At 42.2% G+C, this 26,389-nt stretch overlaps 2 protein-coding genes across 3 annotated transcripts in view; one reads left to right on the forward strand and one right to left on the reverse strand.

The window, feature by feature from the left end:
• The window catches only part of FANCL (FA complementation group L), a 56,316-nt gene extending 47,712 nt beyond the window's left edge, over positions 1-8,604 (forward strand). Inside the window, exons 10-14 of one of the 2 annotated variants that reach the window (XM_072987093.2) lie at positions 349-394; positions 565-646; positions 3,110-3,226; positions 5,552-5,623; positions 6,045-8,604. In XM_072987093.2, the coding sequence (XP_072843194.2) occupies positions 349-394; positions 565-646; positions 3,110-3,226; positions 5,552-5,623; positions 6,045-6,080 (353 nt within the window). In that variant the 3' untranslated portion in view covers positions 6,081-8,604. The remainder of the gene's footprint in view (positions 1-348; positions 395-564; positions 647-3,109; positions 3,227-5,551; positions 5,624-6,044) is intronic. The other variant, XM_072987096.2, reaches the window with a different exon arrangement.
• VRK2 (VRK serine/threonine kinase 2) overlaps positions 5,973-26,389 on the reverse strand; it is a gene marked incomplete at its 5' end in the record, with an annotated part of 76,487 nt that continues 56,070 nt past the window's right edge. Inside the window, 4 exons of the mRNA XM_078384033.1 lie at positions 5,973-6,384; positions 7,703-7,870; positions 16,756-16,937; positions 20,063-20,121. Of these exons, the coding sequence (XP_078240159.1) occupies positions 6,145-6,384; positions 7,703-7,870; positions 16,756-16,937; positions 20,063-20,121 (649 nt within the window). The remainder of the gene's footprint in view (positions 6,385-7,702; positions 7,871-16,755; positions 16,938-20,062; positions 20,122-26,389) is intronic.

The raw sequence follows: 26,389 nt of genomic DNA on the forward strand, positions 1-26,389 counted from the left end.
ATTCAAATGGGGAAATTACCTGGTCGTCCAGCGAAGATCCTCCATAGGGTAGCCATTTTGAGAGTGCTGATCAGCTGTTTTTAATCACTGTCTTCTGAAGCATGGGTCGGAAAACAGAGGGAGGCTATTTTGCGAAGCCGACAATAAGCTAAAAAGATCGTTGTCCAGTGAAAAAACGGTTCCCGAAGCAGGAACCTAATCATTGTAAAGTGGATTTCCCCCATAGGATCCATCGTTTTGCGATCGCTATAGCGATTGCAAAAAAGTCGTCATACTGCGGGGTCGTCGTATTGTGGGGCACCGCTGTAAATCATATTAAGGGCATCAACATGTTTTATTTGTTTTCAGTGGTAAATCCCTTGAAAGTCAAGCTCAACAGCAATATACACTTGTGGTAAGTGTATTTTTTATATATTTAGTTTATAACTTTAATGTTTAACTTTGTTGGAAAATGAGCATTACATTATTTATTTATTTATTTATTTATTTATTTATTTATTTATTTATTTATTTATTTATTTATTTATTTATTTATTTATTTATTTATTTATTTATTTATTTAAGGGATCCAGAGACCAGTTTATTACAAAATTTGAAGGAGGTTTTAGAAATAGAATTTCCATCTCGAGAAGCTCTGGAAAAATCAGTAAGTTAATCCACAGCAACTGGGTAATCACATTTTGAATACAGTATCAGATGGGAGCAGCAGGAAGCACTTTCTAGAAAAGAATGCCTGTGCAAAAGATACCAAAAACTTCAATTTTTTAAAAAATTAAAGTCTGCAACATATATTTAACTAGCTATCAGTATGAATACAGCGGTGCCTCGCATTGCGATGTTAATTCGTTCCAGCGAAATCGCTGCTAAACGAAAATGTCGCAATGCAAAAATAAAAAGCCCATAGAAACGCATTAAAACGCGATTAATGCGTTCCTAGGGGCTTCAGATTCACCGTTCAGCGAAGATCCTCCATAGCGCAGCCATTTTCGCTGCCTGTGAAACGAGGATTCCATCCCAGAAAACAGTGGGCGGCCATTTTGAAACCGCCGATCAGCTGTTAAAAAAGCATTGCTTTGCGATGATCCCAAGCAGGGAACCAATCATGGCAAAGCGAAATTCCACCGCCAGCCAGCCAGTCCCGGCTGCCGCAAGGAAGGCCTCCGGGGTTTGTCCGCCTTGGACAGCGAGCAGCGGGAGGAGGGCTTGGAGGCAGGCAGCCGCCCAGGGCAGGAAGGGGCGCGCCACCCACTGCCAGCCAGCCAACCCCGGACGCCTGGTCTCCTTGGCGGGGCTGTCCCGGGGCACAGACGGGCAGGCCGGAGGGGCGGGATGCATCCAGGCCACGGCCTGGGCAGCTGCTGGGCAAACACACACTGCTCAGGGTGTGGGGCCTCTCCCTCCGGGGGCCGGGCTCCTCCGGCTCTCCGCGGCGCTCCCAAAACCCGGTGAGCCTTTCCAGGGCCAGCCCTGCAAACAGGTTATCGGCTGCCCAAGGCACTTGGCTCCGGCTCTGCCTCCACCCCCGTCCTGCCCATGGCGCCTGGCGGGTCAAGACGTGGCCGCGCTCCCCAGGTGCCGCAAGGAAGGCCTCCGGGGTTTGTCTGCCTTGGACGGCGAGCGGCGGGAGGAGAGCTTGGAGGCAGTGGGAAGGGGCGCGCCACCCACCGCCACCCTTACGGGGCTCTCCTGGGGCGCAGACGGGGCAAGGAGGCCGTCTCTGGCGCACTGCCCCCCCGTCCAGCCACTGCCACCCTGATCCCGGTTCCGGGCGGGCGCCTCCTCCTTTGCAGTGCCTCCCGCCGCAACAGCTCTCTGGCTTGCCGCCCCAGAAGTGCGCACGGGGATCGGGGCCAGGCCCTTCGTCCCCCTTCCCTCCCTCCTCCCGAGGCGCCAATCCGGAGCACCCCCCCTCCCGCCGTCCCCTATTTATGCATTAGCTCTGCAGCACCTAGGACTGCACGCCGGGGGGGTAGCGTGCGGCGCTGATCAGCTGTTAAAAAGCATTGCTTTGCGATGATGGGTTCCCCAAGCAGGGAACCAATCATCACAAAGCGAAATTCCCCCATAGGGACCATCGCAAAGCGATAAAGCGATTGCAAAATCTTCGTCGCAAAGCGATTTCATCGCTATACGAAGCAATCACTATGCGAGGCACCACTGAAACATCTTACATTATCCACACAGTGTACCACATGAGTTAATAGTACTTTATTGTAATTCTGTCACTGAAAGTCATTTCCCACAAAATATCCTCAGTATCAAGATGAATTGAAATAGAATTTTTGGGGTTAATCCAAGGATCAGTCCACTTCAGAAAGCTTTAGTCTGTTTATATCCAATAATTTGATTGTGTATTCTGTAAAGATGTCCTTTACATTTGTGGGTTGATTTTATTAAGACAGCACTTATTTCTATACATGTGTGTAAGGAATCACTGTTTGGCTTGTCCCTTGAGTGATAAATTTGCAGGGCTGTCACCTAATTAAAGATATTTCAGTCAATTAATTAAGAATGTTAATTAGTTAAATTGGCATATAAGCAAAAGAACAGTTGTAACAGAAAAAAAAGCTTATTGTCCTTGTTTTTGGATAAGTTTAGTAGACCTATGGACCTACCATCATAGACATGGTATTCTAAGTAATAGGGAAGTACCTCAAATGTTATCTGCCATCTATGGCCTCTATAAATTTTTTCATGAAAAATAAACTTCTACAAAGTGTTGAAAAATTAATTAGGGTTCTTTCAGCTTCGGTACACATTTGTAATTGAGGGATTAGGTGTAGGCTTTCGTCCATTGTCATAAATAAACTCCGATATATTATGAAATCATGTGGTTATTTAAAATGAGTAAAACTTGGGGAAATGTTAAAGTATGGAAACAAGTAAAAATAAGCTGAATTCCTGTTGCTTAGTGGATTTATTTGCAACTAGAGTAGGCCTACCGAATCAGTAAGATTTATGGAGGAGACTCTCTAGATCCCCACTGATTCAGTGGGCCTATTCTGCTTATGACTCACTGATCAACAGGATTTCATTCACAAAAGAAAACACGGCAATTCATTGGATGTACTGTACCTGCATTCTGTTCTGTTTCCTTGCTTGTTTAAAGGACTTTTCCATGGATTGTGGGATCTGCTATGCATATCGTCTTGATGGAACTATTCCTGATCAAGTTTGCAATGACTCCCGCTGTGGCCAGTCTTTCCATCAAGCTTGTTTATATGAGGTAAAATAATCTGAAACGTTCAGTACTATATTCTAGCTGGCTATCTATACTTATTATTTATTTTATTTATTTTATTTATATCCCGCCTATCTAGCCAACTCAGGACCACTCTAGGCAGCTCACAATCATCAAATAATAAAGATATACATATATAAAACAGGATAAATAATAAAACTTTACAAGGGAAGAAACCAAGTAGAGAGGAAAGAAAGAGGATCATCAGGGATTGTCTGGAGGAAAGGCCTGCCGAAATAACCATGTCTTTAATTGATTCTTAGGGAGGCCCGCGAATCCCAGGAGGTAGATTGTTCGAGAGGCAAGGAGCCACCGCCGAGAAGGCCTGGTTTCTTGTCTTTTCTTTCCGGGCCTTCCTCGGCGTTAGGCTCCTCAGCCTCACCTCCTGGCTCGCGCGGGTGACACGGGTAGATCTTGGTGGGAGTAGGCGTTCCACCAAACATCGAGGCCCTAAACCGTTTAGGGCTTTATACATAAGCGACAGCACTTTGAAGTCGATGTGGAATCGTATGGGCAGCCAATGCAATGCGGCCAGAGTGGGCGAGATATGTTGGAATTTTCTCACTCCACTGAGTAATCTGGACGCCGTATTCTGCACCACCTGTAGTTTCCGCAGCAGCCTCAAAGGCAGCCCCATTGTATGTATACTTGGACTAGATAACTGAAAACGAATGTAATCCAGATGTTTAGAAAATTTATAATTATCCCTTTATCATTTTTTTGTTTTGGTGAGTTTGATTTTGTTTGTTTCCTACATAGTTAAGATACCTTTTTAAAAAGATCCTCATTGATGGGGGATGATGCTGGGGTGATTTCAATAGATATTCACTTTGCATTTATAAATGCAGGGTTGGAAACAGTATGGATGGATAATTTGCATTTTTCCAAAGGACATGCAGTATTGTGCCCATCTCATTATAATACTTATGTATATTAGCTGTTATCCCACAGAGAAACCATAAGGCAACACTGACCTCTTAGGAAAGTATGTTCTGAAAGTGTGGGCCCGCCACCCAATGTTGGTCTCCTGCTGGGTAATAGCTTCTCACCCAGAGAGGAGAATCCTGTCCTGATTGTCCACTGGTTGATTTAACACCTAGGATGTAACTGATGTGGGGATTAATCTGGCATCTTGTTTTCTGCACATATGAAATCCATAGTACATATTGGCTGAAATCCTATTGAGCAACTTTATGTCAAGCAACTGATAACATCAGCTTCAGCCATTTGGGGGCAATTAAAAGTTTAGCCTATCCCCTGTCACGGCCAAAAGTTGATACAGTGGTGCCTCACTTAACGAGCGCACCGTTTAACGAAGAATCCGTATAGCGATCCCTTTTTGGGGATCGCTATATGGATCTGCCCCAATCGCCGCACTCGCTTTGCGACGATTGGGGCGTCCGGCGGCCATTTTGGAGCCGCCGAACAGCTGATCGGCGGCTCCAAAATGGCCGCCGGACGCGAAAACATCGCTGGAGGGGTAAGTTTGGACGCTTATAGGAACGCATTAAACTAAGTTTAATGCGTTCCAATAGGCTTTCCTTGCCCGTACAGCGATGTTTTCGCATAGCGAAGGTTAATCCGGAACGGATTAACCTCGCTATACGGGGCACCACTGTATTATGAAGGCAATGCAGGACAGTGCCCAAATTGCAAACCCAGTCTTTTAGGTGGAGTATAACCCTGTCCAGGCTAAGTAAATTATCCTCTAATTGGAGAGGAGACCCTCGCTAGCAACTAAACCTCTGTCAGATTCCCACAAAAGGCCATCTTGCAGAGTGACGTGTACCAATTCAGTCCTGTGGTGAATGCCTTGTAGTAGTAATTTTTTTTCTTTTTCCTTTTGGCTTGGACAAGATGTATGAACCAAGGAAGAAATCTCAAAATGCTTGTTTCTTTTTATTATCCTGTGGAGCTTGATACGTTTCAGCCCTCTATCAGTGTAAAGGAAATTGCACCACAATTAAAGCACTAAAGAATCTGGTTTAGACCCTGAGGGAGGGCCAAAATGTGTTGAGCTCTATGGAATATTAAAAGGGAAAAACAATAATCCAAATTCTGAGGTTTTCTTCCTGTGTTCGTTCATTTAAATGAATGTCTGGCGATTCTGGTTTATTGCCATTGCTCTTATCTAACTCAGCCTTGTAACAACCATCCAGTATTCCTCATTTTGCCACTCTTCCCTTTTATAAGTACTGTATTGTATCAGATTCTCCTCTTGATTTAAGACCTTTTCTTAGTCTCATCCTGGGCCTTAATCTGCTCAGACAGCACCTGTTAACAGTTTAACAAAACTGTGTTTCCCTACAGTGGCTACGTGGGCTTCCTTCTAGTCGACAGAGTTTTAATGTCATATTTGGTGAATGTCCCTATTGTAACAAGGTAAGAAAAAGTAATGTAGCTTTATAATAATCACAATATCTATATTACAGTTATTGGGCAGAATCCTATTACATTTTTGAATGTATAGCTAGCACCTTGTCAATTAGATGTACAATGTCCACAATGCCTTTCCTGTGCCCATAAAAATAATAAGATGCAGCTATTATTTCACATGAAATTGAAATAAATATGCATGTTTTGATATAATACCTCTTGCAAAGTTTATGATTGCATGTTTCAAATACCAGTTAAGTATTTTGATACTCTGCATGTGGGGGAGGGTTAATTGTTTGAATTTAAAATTATTTTTTCATTGTTTTTTTGATAATAAGTATACTAGAGAACATTATGGGCTAAGTGCAAAAAGTTTATTACATTTCAGTTTCAAACAATTCACCTTTGATTTGAATTTTTTTTGCAGCAGATCACACTGAAAATGTCTATGAAGGAAGTCTGAAATGGAATTTCTCACAATGTATATGCATATAACTAAAGACTAGAAATGCACATTCCTGAAGATATCAAAGGAAATACAAGGCAAGAAATATTAAGAAGACAAGGATAACAATGGCTATGACATATTGGTACAATGTTTCATGTAGTCCTGGCTCTGAATTCCTGCATGCTGTGGGGCTAGTCAACTTTTGAAGGCATTCGGGCTGGCAGACTGGTGGAAATGTAACTCCATTTTCTATGCATTTGTCTTCAGTTTTCTGGAAGGACTTGTAGGGATAAGTACTGTATGGTGGTTCTGTGTTTTCCTAAGGAAGAATAAATAAATGCCAGTTATTTAACAGACAGTTGAAAGAGAATTAATGAAGCACCTTGAGATGGGGGAGCAACTGTTTGCTTGTAGCTGTTGACTGCAAGGAATGCAAGGGTCTTTAGTGCCCCTATATAATATAAGAAGCATGCATGCAAATATACTTGGTGTGTTTCCTTTCTAGGCCAAAAATTAACAACCCATTCCAATGGCTTTAGGCAACATTGGTCCTGGGAAAGATGACATGCTGGAAGGCCGTTTGAGACTATTTTTTTCCAAGTACAGTCCTAGGATTGGAACAGACTTTTCAGATCAGTGAAACATGGGCTCAACTGTTATTTGTTCATTCTCTTTGAAGGGTAATCTTTTCAAACACAGCCCTTTCTATACAAAGCGCTATTGGTAATTGAGAAGGGGCATCATGAAAGTGCTATTTTATCAGCCACCAGATCAGATTGGCAACATTACCAATGTCCCTCCCCCCCCCCCCCCAAATCCTGCTTGTGCCAGAAATGGTTTTCCTCCAAACACTTGGCAGAACCCTACATTTCCTTCTGGTGCACTAAGCCACTGGCCTTGCTGTGCCTTCACATGCTGAGAGGTCTCTGCTAGCCTACAAACCTTTCTCGGTGGAGGGTATATAAGTCAGAAGTCTCTGCTCATGTTCCATTGTATGCTTAGATCTACATTATAGTGCTGCAGCTTATCATTCTAGTTTGCTTCCTACAGATTATTATTCGCAGCCTTATGGGAATAGTATGGCTTAAGTGTGGCTACTAGAAGTAGTGCAAGGGAGGAGGGCAAAATTAACGTGCACATCAGGCTCAGTTTACATAGAATACAGGCTATAGCCAAAGCCCTTGCCATGTAAACATTCCACCATTCAACACTCCACCCCATTATGTCTGAATTCACCTAATCTGCCCAGCAGCTGTTTGTATGTAGCAGTGTATGAATGGGCCACTACACATTGCCAGTGCATTTAGGAGGTATACGTAAAGTGCTTACATGGTTACGGAGACTGATAAGGGACGTGGGCAACACCAAATCAGGTCCAGTCAATTTAGCTTGGAGATGAAGTAGCAGAGGAGAGTAATCAAGAATTACCACCATTTTAAAATGGACTAGTTGGGAAGTGACAAGTTTAGCAAAAACATTCATTTGAGACGAGAGAAGGAACCTTTGTTTGTTTTTCTGTTTCTCATCCGTGCTTAACATTTTCTAAAGGGGGAAAGCAGAGCCTGAAAAGCAGCGCTTTCAACAAGCCATGTACAGTTTCATGCATCAATAGTATGTTTTCTAAAAAACAAACTCACCACTTCAATCTGAAGAGGCTTGTTCACTCCAGCCAGCATCTGTTTCTCTTGTACTTGGCCGCTTTTCATTCCCACAGCGGCTTTTCTACGATAAGCAAGTTCCTTGTTTTCCAACCTGCTCTCCTTCATTTCTTTTACTTGCTTTGCTACTGGCTTTGGCAAATCCGCCTGAAAAACATATGGGTTCAGTGGGCCATCGAGTACAGAAGCTCCTATTGCATTGCCTCCATCCCACTGAATAAGTCTTATGTGGGAACCTTCTGAAAGTGAATGACAGGTGCATGACAGCAGCGTGCACCTGCTTTGTGTAAAAATATCATTACAATACAGTAACAGAAGGAAGGGCTGAAATTTACAGTGCAGCAGATTTGCTAAGCGTTTGATAAGGGTACACTTCTCCCTTCAATTGCAAAGGTCTGAACAGCATGGTTTGGGTTATACAGTCCCCCCCCAATAAATCAGTATATAAGTATTCAATACTGTGCCCCTGACCACTCAGAAATCCATGAGTTCGATGCTGAAGGTGGTCTACTTACTCCCAAACACAACATCTGTGATTCAAGAAATCATACGGATCTTTAAGGCTCATTACACACAGTATGGAAAGAATTGTCAATGTTATGGAAGAGAACCCCAACAGAAGGAACTATCCTCTCTATGTTAATCAACTATGTTTTGTAGTTATATTTTTTGGGGGGGGGGGCATAAGAGTTATACATGAATTTTGATCTACAGAAAGGTCTGGCGCTCCTCATCCCAGCATCGATGAAGGGAGAAGTGTATCGCAGTTGTGCTGTCCTTCAGGCAATTTGTTAAGAATTCTTTAAGAACACTAGGTGATTGTTATGAACCTTTACTACGTGTGAAATCAGTAAGTATCAATTAAACTCTTATTAACTATATCTGATTTTGTTTTGTTATTGTGATTATTCTAATTAATGTCAATGCTTCAAATGAGAAAAATCATTAGTACTTATTCCATTAGCAGGCGATTTAATGTCCCAAATGAGACAACTAGTTTCTCCTCTTGCCCCATAATACGCTTTCAGAAAATGTTCCCAGTTACCCTAAAACATGCTCCTACTTTTCCCCCACCACCCCCTCTAATAAACTCTGTACCTACATTAAATGTACTGATTCACTGACCATCCTATCCTTCTGAGATTATTTCATTTCCAACTCGGAATAGCCCTGTAAAAGTAGAGTGAACTGTGAGATGTTGGCTGGAGCCATCAAAACTGTTTTTAAGCATGGATTTATTTTTTATTTAAAATATTTTTACCCCACTTTTCTCCTAAAGAACCCAATTTAACTTTGGACATGATAGAACATGATAACAGGACTGGAAGAGACACTGGAGGTAATCTAGTGTCTCGATATAGCTTAAGCACCTGATGTTGCTTGAGTGCAATTCCCATCATCCTTCTCCATTGCCTCTAACTACTAGGGCTAACATGGCAACCAAGTATTGAGGGAAACAAGTACCCCAGTCTAGCTCAGGTTACTTAGAAAGGAATGGGACAGCTATGGCGTCTCTGCTGGACCATCATTTAGCCTCTCCTAAAATATAAGCAGTTCACAGAGGGAAATACTCTCCTTAAGGCACTTTTTTCACTACTTAGCCAAAACCCACCCCCTTGCACTTTTTCACCCCTCACTTTTAGTCCTACCCTCAAAACTAACAAAGCAGATCTTCACTACCTTTGTATGACAGCTTTCCAGATATTGGCACAAACCTGTCATGCCTCCCCTTCATTATCTTCTCTCCCGATCAAATATACAGAACTCTGACACATCTTTACCCTTGTCACTAGTCTGTAACTTGTCAGTTGCATTAGGAAGTGGACCAAGTGCAGTAAATGTGGCAAGATCTGCACAGAGTGAAATTCTAGCGAGCCATTGCCATTCAGAAGTGTGTTGCTCCACATCCATGGTAGCAGGGTTTTTTTTGGGGGGGGGGGGGGGGCTGAGGAAAACAATCTCCAGATTTACTTACAGGAGAATAGTTTATCAAGTAAACAGGCGCTCAATATATGGAACAAACAGCAGTGTAGCTCACAAGTTTGAGCAAGAGGTCCAAATGCCCATTGAAATAAAAATAATAGAATAATTGAGCTGGAAAGTGCCGATGCAGTTTTTTTAAATGCATCAAAATATGCTTGCTACCAAACTAATCTCTACTACAGTCTCAAGATATCTGGACAAATATCCTGCTGTTCTTGAATCAATGAACTGATTATTGTCCCCTTCAACTTGGGGATGCTCCTGGATTCATCCCTAAACCTGGATGTTCAGTCTCAGCGGTGGCCAGAAGTGCATTTGCACAGGTAAAACTATTGCCCAGCTATGTCCATTTCTCAAGAGATCTGATCCGGCCACACACCCTAGATACTTTCCAGCGGGATTACTGTAATGCGCGCTATGTGGAGCTGCCAATGGAAAGTGTCAGGAAACTTCAGGAGGTCCAAAATACAGCAGCTCCGCTTGCTCCAATCAGTTACTGGGGACAATTTAAAGTGCTGGTTTTAACCTATAAAGCCCTAAATGGCCAGAGTCCAAGCTATCTCAAAGACCGTATCTCACCATTAAGAGCCAGATCAGGTGTTAAGATCATCAAGGGATGCCTTTCTCTTCTTCCTGCCACCTTCACAGCTGTGTCATATGGGGACACAGGAGAGGGCCTTCTCCGTGGCTGCTCCCAGACTTTGGAACTCCCTCCCACCAGAGGCTAGGCTGGACTCATTTTTTACTATCCTTTCACAAGCAGGCAAAGACCAACATTCCTGCCTTCCGGGGAGTCTTCATCATCTGCCGTCCCTCAGACACTGAGTGAGAGACAGTGTGGCTGTGCTGCCGCCGGTTGCCAACCTTCCTGGGGAAGTTTGGCTTGGACTCCCTCGGCCTTGCAGGACTGGGCCCTTGCTGCCTCTGGCTGCCCCACCCCCTCCTCAACATCAGCCACCTGGCGGGGGGGGTGAGAAGGGTCTTTAAAAGGGTCTTTTATTGTGATTATCAATTGCCACCAGGTTACGTACATAGAGGCCCACAGTGAATCTAAGGGAACAGGAAGTGGGGAGGGCATTGGAGGTGGTGCTGGGTAGGGGAAGGAATGGTGGTGGGGGGGTAGAACATGCCCATGTAGGAGAAGAGAGGTTAGATACCTTACATCTATTCCCTCTTATTTATTTATTTATTTATATGCCGCCCACACTACCCAAAGGTCTCTGGGCGGCTTATAAATTAAATGCCCCCAACCAGATGGTATCAGGTGACTATATCAGCAAACCCTCGAGCCACACGGTGCTGTTGATGAACGCCAAGCCAGTACAAAATAAGACTGCCCTCATCCATGATGTAATTCTGGATGAGGGTGCTGACTTGGCATGCATTACTGAGACCTCGGTGGGAGAGGGTGGTGGTCCCCTCTCCCAGCTGTGTGCCTGGTTATTCGGTCCAGCACCAACGTCGCTGGGAAGGTTGGGGAGAGGGAGTTGCTATAGGCTATAGGATTTCTATCTCTTTGACCAGGCTTCCTGTCTCTCTGAGAGGAGGCCTTTAGGGCCTGTATTGTGTGTTGGGCTCGCGAGACAGGTTAGGGATTCTGTTGGTGTACCGCCCACCCTGCTGCGTACCAACAGTCTCCCTGCCTGAGCTGACGGAGGTAGTCTCCCAGGCTGCTGGGGGACCTCAACATCCATGCCGAGGCTGCCTTGACTGGGGCGGCTTAGGACTTCATGGCCACCATGACAACCATGGGGCTGTCTCAATGTGTAATAATAATAATAATAATAATAATAATAATAATAATAATAATAATAATAATAATAATAATAATAATAATAATAATAATAATAATAATAATAATAATAATAATAATAACAATCATCATCATCATCATCAGACCTTTCTCTTCAGGCAAGCCTTCCCTCAGTAACCAGCTACCTGTCTTTGATTTTTGGATAGATTGTTATGCATTACTGCTTTGACTAGTTTGTTAGTGGTACCTGTGTTTTCCATTTTTATAGTTTCAATTTCTGAGTGACATTTTTAAAAAATTTGTATACTCAATCTTTGGCTTTATTATGCCTGTGAATTGATGTAAGATGCTTCCTTATTCATAATTTTTAAATATCATCTTTTAGTGATGTTAACCGTCATTTTATACTCATTGTTTTCAAACAAATATTTGTCTTTCATTGTTGTATGCCCACCTTGGGTCCTTTTCAAGGAGAAAGAAAGGGTAAAAAAAAAATTTAAATAAGTAAATTCACTGTATTCTGTATGAGGATGTCATTTTCACCTCCACAATTGCAACGCGTGTGGGAGTGAAAATAATGCTTTTCATACTCAAAAGCAGCTGAAACTTTTTACAGAAAATGGACTTCTCTGTCTTTCCAGTAGTTCACATATTCTCTGTCAGAATACCCTTGAGTCAAAAACAGCTCAGACTTGAGAAGATGCAAGTATTCATTTCATGCAAATGAAAGGAAGTATTAGGAATCCTTATGAAAACTCAGGGTGAGGGATACTTGGGTCAAGTCATCTGCAAACAGCACAGCTCTCTCTCTGACCTTGTTATTGTCCATTAAAAATGCTACTGGCTGCATCAAAGGAACAGAAGCTGTGATAATTGACACTCCTCGTTCATGGGCTTTAAATGAGGTTATGCACTTGCAAATACTGTTACAGCTCTCCATCTTCCTACAATCAAAGTTCAGCACCATTTTTGCTTAGCGCCAATAATCTAAGCCACATTTAAAGCTGAGTATAAGGTGGAATAAATGCTGCACTTTCAAATGAAGCAGAAGGGGCGTGCAGAGAAATCCTGCTTTGTCCAGTGGGAAGCACAGCAGATCTTCAGGGAAAACTCCATAACCCTTTCATATGAGAAGCTTAAGCTCTACAGATCTTATGGCTGTGATCATCACTGGTCTAAATCAGGGGTCTCCAAACTTCTCAGTATGAGGGCCACATATATTTTACACATTTTCAAGGGCCAAAGGACAGAAGAGGGACCCAAGCGATCCCGCGCCCCCACTGTATTTGCAAATACAACGGGGATAGGGGATCGTTTGGGTTCCCCTTCCTATGCCTGAGCGAGAATAGGAAGAGGAGCGAAGCCAGATCTAAGTGATCTCCCACCCCCACTGTCTTTACAAAGAGAGTGGAGTGGGGGATTGCTTGGGTTTCCCTTCCCTCTTCCTATGCCCGGGCCAGATAAAAAGGCAAGGCGGGCCAGATGTGGCCCATGGGCTGTAGTTTGGAGACCCCTGGCCTAAATGATCATGATCATCAGCCTCCCATATCTTGTTTCCAATCTTCTCCTTTTACATTGTAATCTATCCTCTTCCTTACTGGCATTTAGTAAGGTTGGCAGCCTGTCCAGAGAAGGCTTGTGCAATTCAATCACTTGTACTTGCCATGGCCAAAATGTCCTGTTGTCATATGTGACAAACTGAAGACTGTGCAAAAGAAAAGGACACAGTTTGGCTGCCTGTCAGCCTTTGATTGCAGAAATCGTGAGAACAGGCCAACAAGAGAGCTATTAGGGCACCATTTCTATAAGCCCAGGATACTGCAGAGGGAGAGGCAGAAAAAGATTTAAGCTTGTTTTCATTTTGCTTTACTTATATTTTAATCAGGTATTTTTAACGTATTGTTTAGTGGACATGGTGGATAGAAAAAAAATGATTAATACTTTGTACAAACAAATAAATATCTGGAACATAATCCCCCATACTCCCATCCTGCATAAGCAGCTGCCTTTGGAACAAAGGGAAGTTTTCAAAGGCATATATAACATTATATAGGAAGGATATACATGTTTAAAGGAAAAAACCCACTGGACATGCCTAAGCAGGTCCTTAATCCCAACAACTGGTTAGATTGCTTTTTTTTTAAAGGCTGTATATCCAAAGCTCTTGGGCTTCTTTCTGTAGGTCTAACACCATCCATCTACTGTTGTATGGCAGACCACCTTTCAGACAAAGGGAAGTTTGCAGAACTGCATGCATTTCCAAGAAGAAGTTGGAAATCCGGTTAGAGAAGCAATAATATCACAAATATTATTGCTATTACTGTTAATAATCATTATCCAACTGCTTGGAGCAGCTTGAGAAACTATGGCACACATTCACTTTCACAGTGAAAACAATGTGTAGCATTGACTTTTGGACAGTTTCATGAAAGCTTTCGCTCAGCTTTTAATAGCTGTCCATGTCTAGTTCTTAATCTGCTTTCTAGAGTTTAACAAAAAAGAGAGATCAAACTGGTGAAAATCAGAAATGGAAAAGAGTAGGTCCTTTTTGTTTAAAGGGGGGGGAAGCTTATATATTTCAATTAACTTTAGAAAACGACAAATTGCAGACACATAAAGAAATGGCTCAAATTAGCATAGATTAAATGGTGACCACAACAGCAAGCCAGCTACTGTCAAAGCAACAGCTTTTCTGCTTTTGTTGTAAAAGCGATTTAAAAAACAAAACAAAGAAAACCCCACCATCCACCAAAGTCTATAAAACTCTGAAAAAAAGTCTTGGTAATTACCAAGATCAAAATCCAGTGGCTTTTTATTAAACATGAACTTTTGTTCTGCTTTTCCGCACAACGTAAATAGTGCTGACAATTGGGTTTCCGAAGGCGCTCGCTACAATAAAATGTAATTGTATCATGAGAGAAAGGTGACAATCGGGAGATCATGAAAAAATTACATATTCTCACTGGTAGTTAATTAGCCATGCAAAAGCCCCTCAAACAGAGATTCTCTTCTATTAGGAATGATTACTATGCAGACCTACAGATGTCAATACTGGAGTCATTCAGATACTTCTTTCGCTACTAATTGAAGGTTGTAAAGCGCTGGTGCCAAGGTTTGGCTTCCAAAGAGCTAATTTATGACGAGGCAGCTATTTTATGTCTTCAGTTGCAGCAGCTACAAAACTCGGGCAAATCAGAACCATCTGTGCACTGCGATTTGAATCGCCATTCATCTCGCCGTTGATCAGTCCCATTAGTTTTCATCCCACATTTTTTGGCTCCTGTAGGAGAGCCGCAATCCGGAGTTCATTTGGAATATTAAATATGCATGACACCTTAACACCACCTTATTGAACACGCATCCACAAAGTCTTTGGGCTCATCCATTTGGCAGAAGGCAAACAACACTCACACATTTCTAAGTCGAACCAGTAAATCTCCTTATCATGTTAGTGCAAGTGTATTAAAACAAAGGCTGAAATACTGTTGTGTCGTTACACAAATGGCATAACCTCTAGAGCAGTGATTCCTAATCTTGGGTCCCCAGATGTTGTTGGACTACAACTCCCAGAAATCCCAGCCAACACAGCTAGTAGTGATGGCTCCTGGGAGTTTTAGTCCAAGAACATTTGGGAACCACTGTTCTAGACATACATTGTCATGAGTTAAGAAATCTGTGTAGGCATTATCTGTTGTATACAGTGGTGCCTCACATTAGGACGTTAATTCATTCCAGCGAAATCGCTGTAGAACGAAAATGTCGTCATGCAAAAATAAAAAGCCAATTGAAACGCATTAAAACCCCTTCAATGCATTCCAATGGGCTGGAAACTCACCGTCCAACGAAGATCCTCCATAGGGCGGCCATTTTCGGTGGCTGTCTTGCGAGGAATCCGTCCCAGAAAACAGTAGGGAGCCATTTTATTTACCCAGCGGCCATTTTGAAACCGCCAATCAGCTGTTGGAAAATTGTTGTTTTGCAAAAAATCAGTTCCCGAAGCAGGGAACCGATAATCGCAAAGCGAAAAAAGCCTATTCAGATCATCATTTTGCGATTGCAAAAGCGATCGCAAAAATGTAATGCGGTTTCATCATAATGCGGGGCAATCGTAAAGTGGGGCACAACTGTACTGTGTCACGTGACTTGGGCTTCAACAGATGTCTATGAAAATTTCTTAAGAGCAATTAGCTTCTTAAAGTTATTTCCCTAAATGTGCAGCAGGATTTCAGCCTAGGGATTTAAAAGAAGACAATGCCACCGGACAACCCATAAGGTGGAAACCAAAGTATGCTACAATTGTAAAGAGTTAGAACTTATACCGAAAGCCAAGATTATAGGGAAGTGACTTTGGAAAGCAAGAACAAATATATGGAGAGCGTGCAAGAGATGGGGAAAGTTTGCACCCAGAAGGGCAACTCCGTTTTCAAATGGATCTTTAAAGAGGAGCTGACGTTCAGGGCTGCTCCCTACAAGATGAATGCACACATTCCTGCATCCCGCTAGGAAGCGCAAATCAAACAGACACAAGTCCCCCGGGAAAGGGGGATTTAAAATGATTTAAACCATGATTTCAGTAAAATCAGCCTGATGTTTTTAAGAATTTAAATTTAAAAACCCCTCATTAAAAAAAGTAAATAGTGACTTAAATCAATTTTTTTAAAAAAAATCATTGATTTTTTTATCCACCCTGTCCCCTGACTTAGGATAAGAACTGTGCATCACAGGACTCATGCCAGACTCCCCAATCCTTGAAGGTCAACAACCCAAGTGTGAACATAACAGAAGAATTAAGGTCTTAGATGGTCAGATATTTCCTTAGGAAGACACACAAACAAGGAGTGAGCATCAGCACAAAGTACTACACTGAATTAAGTCGGTATAATTAATTTGAAATAAAAAAGCAGGTGTGGACATCCTATAATCCTAGCACACCTCTGACTGATACCATGTGGCCGCCAGCCTAATCTGAGACAAGATCAACTTTTCCCTCCTTCAGCCAGGAAGGGACAAAGCAGGAAAAAAAAATACAGCATGGCAGAAAGAGAAAGAGACTGGAAATCTCAAGATACATGATCACTGATAATATGGCTCTGAACATTAGAAAAAGACTATTACCCCCTGTTTTAAAGTAACTGCTATCATTCCCTCTCCGGCAATTAACTTATATTTTTAAGCAAATGTCACAGACATCCATGCGTATCATATGCCCCCAAATACAAGACTTGGCTTTACTAGTTAACTATGCTTTAGAACTTGTGTTTCATCTCAATTTGACCTGTCCTGTTTATTTATGTACCTTCCTGGGATTCCCAGCACATCCCCCTCGTATGCTTTTAGTGGTGGTCAAATCCAGCACGCCGTTGTAACAGGGTCTTTTCTGTTCCAGGCCGCTCAAAAGGATTTTTTTCAATGTTTCATACTCGGGTTTTTCATCGTAGGCCAAGCCGGATACGTTTTTCAAAAACCTGGCTATTTCTCCTGTAAAACAACATTTTCAGGTCATTTGAGGTCAGCTGGCTCCAGGCTTAAGAACATAGGAACTCTAGTGGATCACACCAAACAACCATTCTGTCCAGCATTCTGCTTTTTAATGAAGATGATTTTTGAGAAACCCAGAAATGTTTCTTAGGTCAAGAAGATGCACATTTTAGAAAACATTGTTATGTGCCCAATTCACCTAGCAAATGCAATTGTGTGTTCATGGATTATGGTTATCAGCTGTATCATGGAGATGCCTAAAAATCTTTCAGTGCAAAATCAGTAAAATGGGCACTGAATTTGCATTTTTAAGTCATCCTCAAGGCCGGCTGTTGTGATGTCCTACAGGAGTGAGTGTCATCAGCTGAATTAAGATGATGGCACAAGAAGTTACTTGATCATCGGATGGAGTATGAAAGAGTTGGGACTTTTTAAAAAAGAAATACAGGTGTATGTGGAGGAAAAGCACTTAAAAGGCATGTTTTATATTCTGTTTTATTATACCATGTAAACTGCCCAGAATGGCCTGGGTTGCCAGATGGGTTGTATATAAATCAAATAAATAATAAATAAATGTTCTACATCCCTTATGTATGGCCCATACACAGAGCAAAAGGTAACAAAATGAGAATTCAAAAATAATGTAAGGTGAAGGAACACAGGGCTTGTTATATTAGATGTAGCAAGTCATGTTCCATTTGAGAAAAAAAAGTATTGCAGTCCCTGTAAGACTAAAAAAATTATCCCAGCATGAGATTTCATGGACAACAAACCACTCTTCAGATAACACTTCAAAAAATTTTCTCATTCAAAGAATTTTGGAGGTATTTGCAGTGGACATTTTCTGAATTTTACACATCCTGAGATTTTCAACGCAAATACAGTTCTGTTACTACAAGAGTAATACAGTGAGTCACCTGTTCGATGTTATTAGAATAATCATAGAACAGTGAAATTGGAAGGAGCCTATAAGGCCATCGAGTCCAACAATAATGGAGAAATGATATTAATGATGATGAATTACATATCAAATACTGCAGCAAGTAACAGGAACCAATCAATGGTTGTTGTGGGTTTTTTGGGCTCTTTGGCTGTGTTCTGAAGGTTGTTCTTCCTAACGTTTCACCAGAGACTGCGAAATGTTAGGAAGAACCACCTTCAGAACACGGCCAAAGAGCCCGAAAAACCCACAACAACCATTAGATCCCAGCCGTGAAAGCCTTCACGAATACAAGGAACCAATCAATTTCTCAAAGTAATTGCCCAAGTTTTATATATCACACAGTTAGGCATCCTTCAGTCTCGAAAGACTATGGTAGCGTGCTCTGTATGGAGAGCTTGGAACAGCGCCTAGTGTGGCTGAGGAGGCCAATTCGAGAGTGACAGTCCCTTCCACACTGAAGACAAATCCAGTCTGTCCCCTGTCCAGTTCCCTGATTTTGCTGCTTTTGTGACTGCCTCTTTGCCTCGGCCTGCTGGGCAAGGGTCTCTTCAAATTGGGAGAGGCCATGATGCACCGCCTGCCTCCAGGCTGAACGCTCAGATGTGAGGTTTTCCCATCTGTTGGGATGGGCCTTCAGATCTCGCTTGCAGATGTCCTTGTATCGCAGTTGTGGTCTCCCTCTGGGGCGCTTTCCCTGCACTAATTCTCCATAGAGGAGATCCTTTGGAATCCGACCATCAGCCATTCTCACGACGTGCCCGAGCCAACGTAGACGTCGCTGTTTCAGTAATGTGTTCATGCTGAAAATTCCAGCTCGTTCTAGGACTGCTCTGTTTGGAACTTTGTCCTGCCAGGTGATGCCAAAAATCCGTCGGAGGCAACGCATATGGAACGTGTTCAGCTTCCTCTCCTGCTGTGCACAAAGGGTCCAGGACTCGCTGCAGTACAGGAGTGTGCTCAGGACACAGGCTCTATAGACCTGGATCTTGGTATGTGTTGTCAGTTTCTTATTGATCCATACTCTCTTTGTGAGTCTAGAGAACATGGTGGCTGCTTTGCCAATGCGTTTATCCAGCTCGACATCTAGAGAGAGGGTGTCAGAGATGGTTGAGCCCAGGTACACAAAGTCATAAACAACCTCCAGTTCTTGTGTGGAGATGGTAATAGAGGGGGGTGAGTCCACGCCCTGGCCCATGACTTGTCATATCACACGACAGGCCACTGATACTTAAGAAGTGCATGCGCCACACTGGTGACCTAAGCACAATAAACATTTAACACAGTCGGAAGTATACAACCTCTGTCATATGCACACTGCTGTTGCTGCTTTTTCACCAGACCAGATGCAGCCAAAATGAAAAAGCTAGATGGTTGTCCAATTTTCTCTTGAATGCCTCCAGCTTTAGAGTGCTCATTACCTCCCAAGGTCATTGATTCCATTGCCGCACTGCTCTAACAGTTAAGAAGTTTTTTTCCTGCTATTCAGCTTAAATATGGTTTCCTGTAGCTTGAGCCCATTATTATGCACTCTGGGATGATCGAGAACAGATCCTGCCCCTCCTCTGCATGACTATATTTCAGGTATCTGAAAAATGCTATCTTATCTCTCCTCAGTCTTCTTTTCTCAAGGATAAACATGTCCAGTTCTTTGTCCTCCTAGGACTTGGTTTCCAGCCCCATAAACATCTTTATTGGCCTCCTCTGAACTTCGTTCATTCATTCATTCATTCATTCATTCACTCATTCAACTTATATGCCGCCCACACTACTCAAAGGTCTCTGGGTGGCTTACAGCAATTTAACTACAGTAAAAAAGATAAAACAGTTAAAATACAATTAAAATATATACTCTAAAACAGTGGTCCCCAACCTTGGGCCTCCAGATGTTCTTGGAGTACAACTCCCAGAAACCTTCACCATCACCTCTGCTGGCTGGGATTTCTGGGAGTTGAAGTCCAAGAACATCTGGAGGCCCAAAGTTGGGGACCATTGCTCTAAAACATGTTCCAGTTTGTTGGCATCCTTCCTATTGTTTACTCCAAACAAAAAACTAAAAGAGCTACTTGACCAACGCAATGAAGCAGAAATCCAGATCGTTCTGAACCCTGAAAACCTACAATTTGCTTTGCCTGCTCCCCGAAGGAAGACCTACCAGCCGTCCCTTGGGTGTAGCTGCACTTACCACAGTCGGTTCCTGCAGGGGCCCACTGTGTCACTGAATCTGGGAGTTCATCCAGCATCCTGAAACCGAGAGAGAAAGTGAGGGTGAGCTGAAGAGGCATGCAATGCTCTCGGTAGAATCCGACGCTTGTTCAATGACTTCCCCTTTTGAGAGACCTGCGGAAGCCACCTGAGCAAGGTAATCACTCCATCTTTCTCTCTCCTGCCCCCTATCGGACCTTTTAGGGAGTGCAACTATTAGCAATCAGCCAAGTAGAGTAATCGCCGAGGAAATGAGTTTGCTCTCAAAGAATTCTCGCCAAATGCATTTAATTTAATGTGAGGAAGAAATCCCGCCTGGGATAAAAATTTGCCTTCACCCTCGGTTCGAAGATTAATGATGGCCTTTTTAGAAGTTCAGTGCAGTTCACTGCCTGTTTCTTGTTGCTCGCAAGGAGACTCTCCTTCCACAAATGGAGGGAGATATATAAATTGCAGGTGCTGCTCAATGCTTCTTCAGAAATAACACCCACTGACCCGTTATTACTTAAGTGAATCATCATTCTATAAAAAAAATTTAAAAAAATAAAGGGACGTGGTGGTGCTGCGGGCTAAACGACAGAAGCCTGTGCTGCAGGGTCAGAAGACCAAGCAGTCGTAAGATCGAATCCACGCGACAGAGTGAGCGCCCGTTGCTTGTCCCAGCTCCCGCCAACCTAACGGTTCAAAAGCATGCAAATGCGAGTAGATAAATAGGGACCACCTCGGTGGGAAGGTAACAGCGTTCCGTGTCTAAGTCGCACTGGCCATGTGACCACAGAAGATTGTCTTCAGACAAACGCTGGCTCTATGGCTTGGGAACGGGGATGAGCACCACCCCCTAGAGTCGAACACGACTGGACAAAAATTGTCAAGGGGAACCTTTACCTTTACCATTCTAAAAATTAAGCTGTTGGTACAGATGCGAGGGAAACGTCCCAGGGCTTAGAAATGTTTCTTTCTATTCCAGTGGCTCCCAACCTTGGGTAACTCCGGTGCTTTTTTTTATTTTATTTTTTGGACTGCAACTCCCAGAAACCCTGGCCAGCAGTTTCTGGGAACTGCATTCTGAGGATGGGAACCAAGACGGTAATTCCCAAGGTCACCAGGACACCACAGAGAGATTCTGGGATTTATAGGAGAAAAATAAAGAAGTGACTTTTCCAAGTTTGGGGCATTTCCTACACAGTAAGTTGAGGAATTAATTTCTAGAAACAGTATCGCTTTTGGCCAGCAGTCAAATCTACACAACCACCGTGTGAGTTGTTTTATCATTAATAGCAGTGGCTCAAGGAAGGATCCAGTGTCTCCTTGCACGGGTTCAAGCCAGTTTTTTTTCCCATCCAGTGGGGTTACTGTGTATGCAAGGGAACTAATACGATCCTGCATTATTCTGCTGGAAGGGTATGTTGATTAGTTTTGGAAAGTTTCACTAGGACCCCAGCCTACACAATTATGACACAGAAGCCTGGGAGCACGGCAGAAAAAGAAAAGAACCCACATTTCAGTCACAAATGGACTGCCCCTGTACATATTCAAACAGAGACTCGTATATACCGCTAGGAGACCAGGGACACTCAGAAATTCCAGAATATGTGTCTGGTGCAATTACCTGGACCGTCTCACTACTTGAAACATCTGGAAGTTAACTCTCTCTCCCTATCCTAATACAGTTTTCTTTTTTTAAATGCAACCTTCTACTCTTTAAAACAAATGATTTTTTTAAAAATCAAAGATAGTGGCAATTCGCAACAGTGAGAACTCAGGGTTTCCATTTTCTCTCCTTCTCTCTCTCTCTCTCATTCTCCCTTTATCTTTCATAAGTCTCGAGCACCCTCCCTTCAGGCATTACGCTCTGTAACACATGTGTCAATTTACTTAAAAGGGCTCAGCATTTGCACTCCCCAGAAGTCTGGACGCTAAAAATTTGCTTTCCAGTGTTTCTTGCCGATTGCCTGCACAAAGTTCACAAGAAAGCCCATTCACCATGGTGCCAACACTTTGTCATGTTGTGTGTGTGTGTGTGTGTGTGGAATGAATCAATCAACCCATTGTTGTACTCCTTGAACCCACAAGGTTCTTAAGGCTGGAATTTAAGAATTCCTGGGCTTGACCACCTTCAGTTCTTTACTGACCTTTCCGGTTAGCTGAAGAATGAAAAGGAGAGATAGGAAATTCTGACACTTTATCATGGGTCTTGGAGCAAATATCCTGCCCTGGCTTTCAATTCCCAACCTGTTTGCTGGACATAGAACAGAACACTTACTTTGGGGGGAAAGGTAGTAACAGAAACAAAAGATGAGATCGTGGTATGAATCACACCTTGTCATGAAGCGTGTTAGAGGACCGGGATTAAGGATGAGAGACAAAACAATTTATGTGCATTCTGGAAGGCTTTCATGGCTGGGATACGATGGTTGTTGTAGGTTTTTCGGGCTGTCTGGCCGTGTTCTTGAGGTTTTTCTTCCCGCTGAAACGTTAGGACGAAAAACCTCAAGAACACGGCCAGACAGCCTGAAAAAACCTGCAACAACCGTCAAAACATTTTCTCATTATTGTAAAAGTAAACTCGCGACCAGTGCACAGAAAAATGAAACCAGGAGCCTAGAATCTTTCAGGGCTATAAAAATAGACTCACGTTGGTTCAGATCCTCTACTAAGGGGGCAAAAAATTCAATCAACAACCCATAGACAAGCTGGCATTCTATATACAGTGGTGCCTCGCTTAACGAGTGCACCGTATAGCAATGTTTCCGTATAGCGATCCCTTTTTCGGGATCGCTATACGGAAACATACCCGATCTTTGCAATGGGGAAAACCCGCATTGCGAAGATCGGGTATTGCGGTGGCCATTTTGGAGCCGCCGAACAGCTGATCGGCGGTTCCAAAATGGCCGCCGGAAGCCCGGAAATGACTGCCGGCAGCCGTTTTCGCGCCCTGCCGTCGCTTAGCGAGGGCGCGAAAATGGCTGCCGGCAAGGGGAATCCTCGCTGAACGGGTAAGTAAACAAGGTATTGGAACGCATTAAACTAAGTTTAATGCGTTTCAATACGTTTCCCCTACCCGTTTAGCGATGATTCCGTATAGCGAGGGTTAATCCGGAACGGATTAACCTCGCTATGCGGGGCACCACTGTATGTGTAACCGGCTAGTTCGTGGTAATTCTATGCAAGTTTGCCCATAATTGCACTGACGTCTCCTAACATTTCAGCCTCTCTTTTAAAAATTAAATGCATCTTGCTTGCAAACATTTATGTCAGTCACCACAAAGCTACCATAATACCTTATGATATAAAAATTTATGGGCTGCACAGTATCAACTCACCAGCTGCTATCTGATCACTTGGGTCTTCAGTGTCTTAAAAAATAGGCAGCGAAATCGCTCTACCAGAAATAGAAACTGAGGATACTGAATTTTATTTACGTATGGCTGAAATCTTGTGGTGCAGTTACCTAAACAGTATAACTTTTGCATTGAAACTGCCACAGGTTAAAAAAAAAATCTCCATAGGTATTACCAAGTACACACCAAGTCTCACAACTTGGTCAGCAAACAGTTTATGGACATTTCTTAACTTACGGCAGTCGGCTTCCAAAAGTTACACCATTTGCGTAACTGCACAAAAAGATTTCAGTTAGTATCTATAAACTGCCCAAGTATGTAATTTTAACGGCTGCCCCCACCATACTTTTCATAGAGTAAAAACACTTTTTTCTATATATTCTAAATGGGAGATTTACATCATTGTTGTTCAAAAATATTTAAAAATACCTGGCACAGTCAATCAAAAGTATTAAAAAACTGACTGGTATTATATAACAGATACAAGTTTTAACCAAAAACCTAAGTACCTTTTAAATATCAGCCCAGTATGTATGCTGGGTTTTGTAGCTCTGATGGTGTTATTTCTGAGATCTGCAACTCCTTATACCCTGTTTCCCCAAAAATAAGACCTAACCTGAAAATAAGCCCTAGTATGATTTTTCAGGATGCCCATAATATAAGCCCTACCCCAAAAATAAGCCCTAGTTAAGTGAAACCTCGCCGTCCATCATTGTGCAGCAACCAGAAGAAGATGACATGACTGTAAACATAGATTGTTGTACATGGAAAAAAATAAAACATCCCCTGAAAATAAGCCCTGATGCGTTTTTTTTTGGAGCAAAAATTAATAAGCCCTGTCTTATTTTCGGGGAAACACGGTAACACTGTGAAATTTCATTATAATTGTTCCCCTAAGCCCCAATGACTACGGAGACCATTGAAGTGTGCTTTATCTACAAGCGACATGCTTTGATTGCCAGATATCTATATTTTCTTAGTTTTTCCAATTCTTTATTTTCAACTCTGGCATCCCCTGGAATTACAATGTCAATGATCCAGACCTTTCTTTATTACTACTGTGTCTAGTGTGTTGTGTTCAAGGTGTTTGTCTGTTTTGATCTGGAAATCTCCCAAGACCTTGACTTCCTCATATTCTTTCTTTCTCTTTTCTTAAACTAAACATAAACATAAAATACATAAACCAAAATGCAAATAGACTGTGATCCCCACCACCCTAGTTGGGACCTCTTGCAGTAGCCCTCTTCTTCTTCTATCTATATTCTTCTTCTTTTATTGTCCTCTTCTCCAGAACGACATTGATTCTTGATCTGGAGATTTCCCTTTTCCTCTTGTTAGCACATATTCAAGAAATCCGCCCAATATATCATATAAATTATTCTTTTAATCTGTCCAAGTTAACTTGTCATTTATAGCAATGTTCCATATTTCATTATACCATTCTTCAAAATTCAGACTTTGATTTCCAATTCCTAGCTATTATTAATCTGGCTGCTGTTAATAAACTGGTAATCAATTCTCTAGTCACCTTATCATATTCCACATTCACAAACATTGATAACAGAGTTATCTCAAGATTAAATTCTATATCTTTTTCACATGTGTCATTTAGTTCTTTAAAGGTTAGTTTCCAAAATCTTTGTACTTTTTCGCATTCCCACCACATAGGAAAGTATGTACCAATTCTCTTCTCACATTTCCAACAGACATTCAGATAACTAGCACTATTTTTATTCAATTTTGTCAGTGTTAAATACCATCTTAACCCCATTTGAAAATATTTTCTCTTATTCTCACCGACATCAATCGTAAAACCCTCATTTTCCACATCTTCCTCCATTCTTCATCATTTATTCTTTTTCCTAAGTCTTGTTCCCACACTAACTTCAATCCTTCTTTCTCAGTCTCTTCTTCATCCTCATTTTCTGACACCTTCTCTACCTGATATTCCCATGGGTTTCTGGAGGCGACAAGCTATATTTTGTGCACTAATTATGCTGCTCTGTCATATCTAATTTTATAATCTGTGCAATCTTTGGCCATTCACAGATGAGGTGTGACACAGTCAATGTCTGCTGTTAGCACCACCACCACCAACAACAAAAATTATTATTATTATTGTTATTATAAAATGCACATACAGTGGTACCTCGCTAGACGATTACCCCACAAAATGACGAATCTGCATGATGATGAGGTTATTATTATTATTATTATTATTATTATTATTATTATTATTATTATTATTATTATTATTATTATTATTATTATTATTATTATTATTATTATTATTATTATTATTATTATTATTATTATTATTATTACCCTGTTTCCCCAAAAATAAGACAGGGTCTTATATTAATTTTTGCTCCAAAAAACACATTAGGGCTTATTTTCAGGGGATGGTTTCTTTTTCATGTACAATCTACTTTTATTCAAAGACAGTCATGTCCTCTTCTTCTGGTTGCTGCACAAGGGTGGAGGGCAGGGTTTTACTTAACTGGGGCTTATTTTTGGGGTAGGGCTTATATTATGAGCAGCCTGAAAAAAATCACACTAGGGCTTATTTTCAGGTTAGGTCTTATTTTAGAGGAAACAGGGTATTATTATTATTTGCTGTTAAGTCAATTCTAACTTACAGTGACACTTTTTCTAGAAATAGAGTACTCCAAAGTGTATTGTACCCTTCCCTTGGGACTGTGCAGCTTGCCCAAGGCTACACAGGCTGGCTCTTCTCCCAGGAGGCACAGTGAGGGATCAGACTCTTGACCTTTCAATTCACAGAGCTATCCTGAATAGCAGGAGCCTCGTGTTGCAGTGGTTAAACTGTGGTGCTGCAGTCAAGACTCAGCTCACGACCTGCGTTTGATCCCAACAGACTCAGGTAGCCAACTCAAGCTTCGCTCAGCCTTCCATCCATTCCTAGGTTGGTAAACTGTGTACAGTATCTAGCTTGCTGGGCGGGG

The sequence above is a fragment of the Pogona vitticeps genome, chromosome 1, assembly GCF_051106095.1.
Source record: "Pogona vitticeps strain Pit_001003342236 chromosome 1, PviZW2.1, whole genome shotgun sequence".
In the NCBI taxonomy this organism is placed as follows: Eukaryota; Metazoa; Chordata; class Lepidosauria; order Squamata; family Agamidae; genus Pogona; species Pogona vitticeps.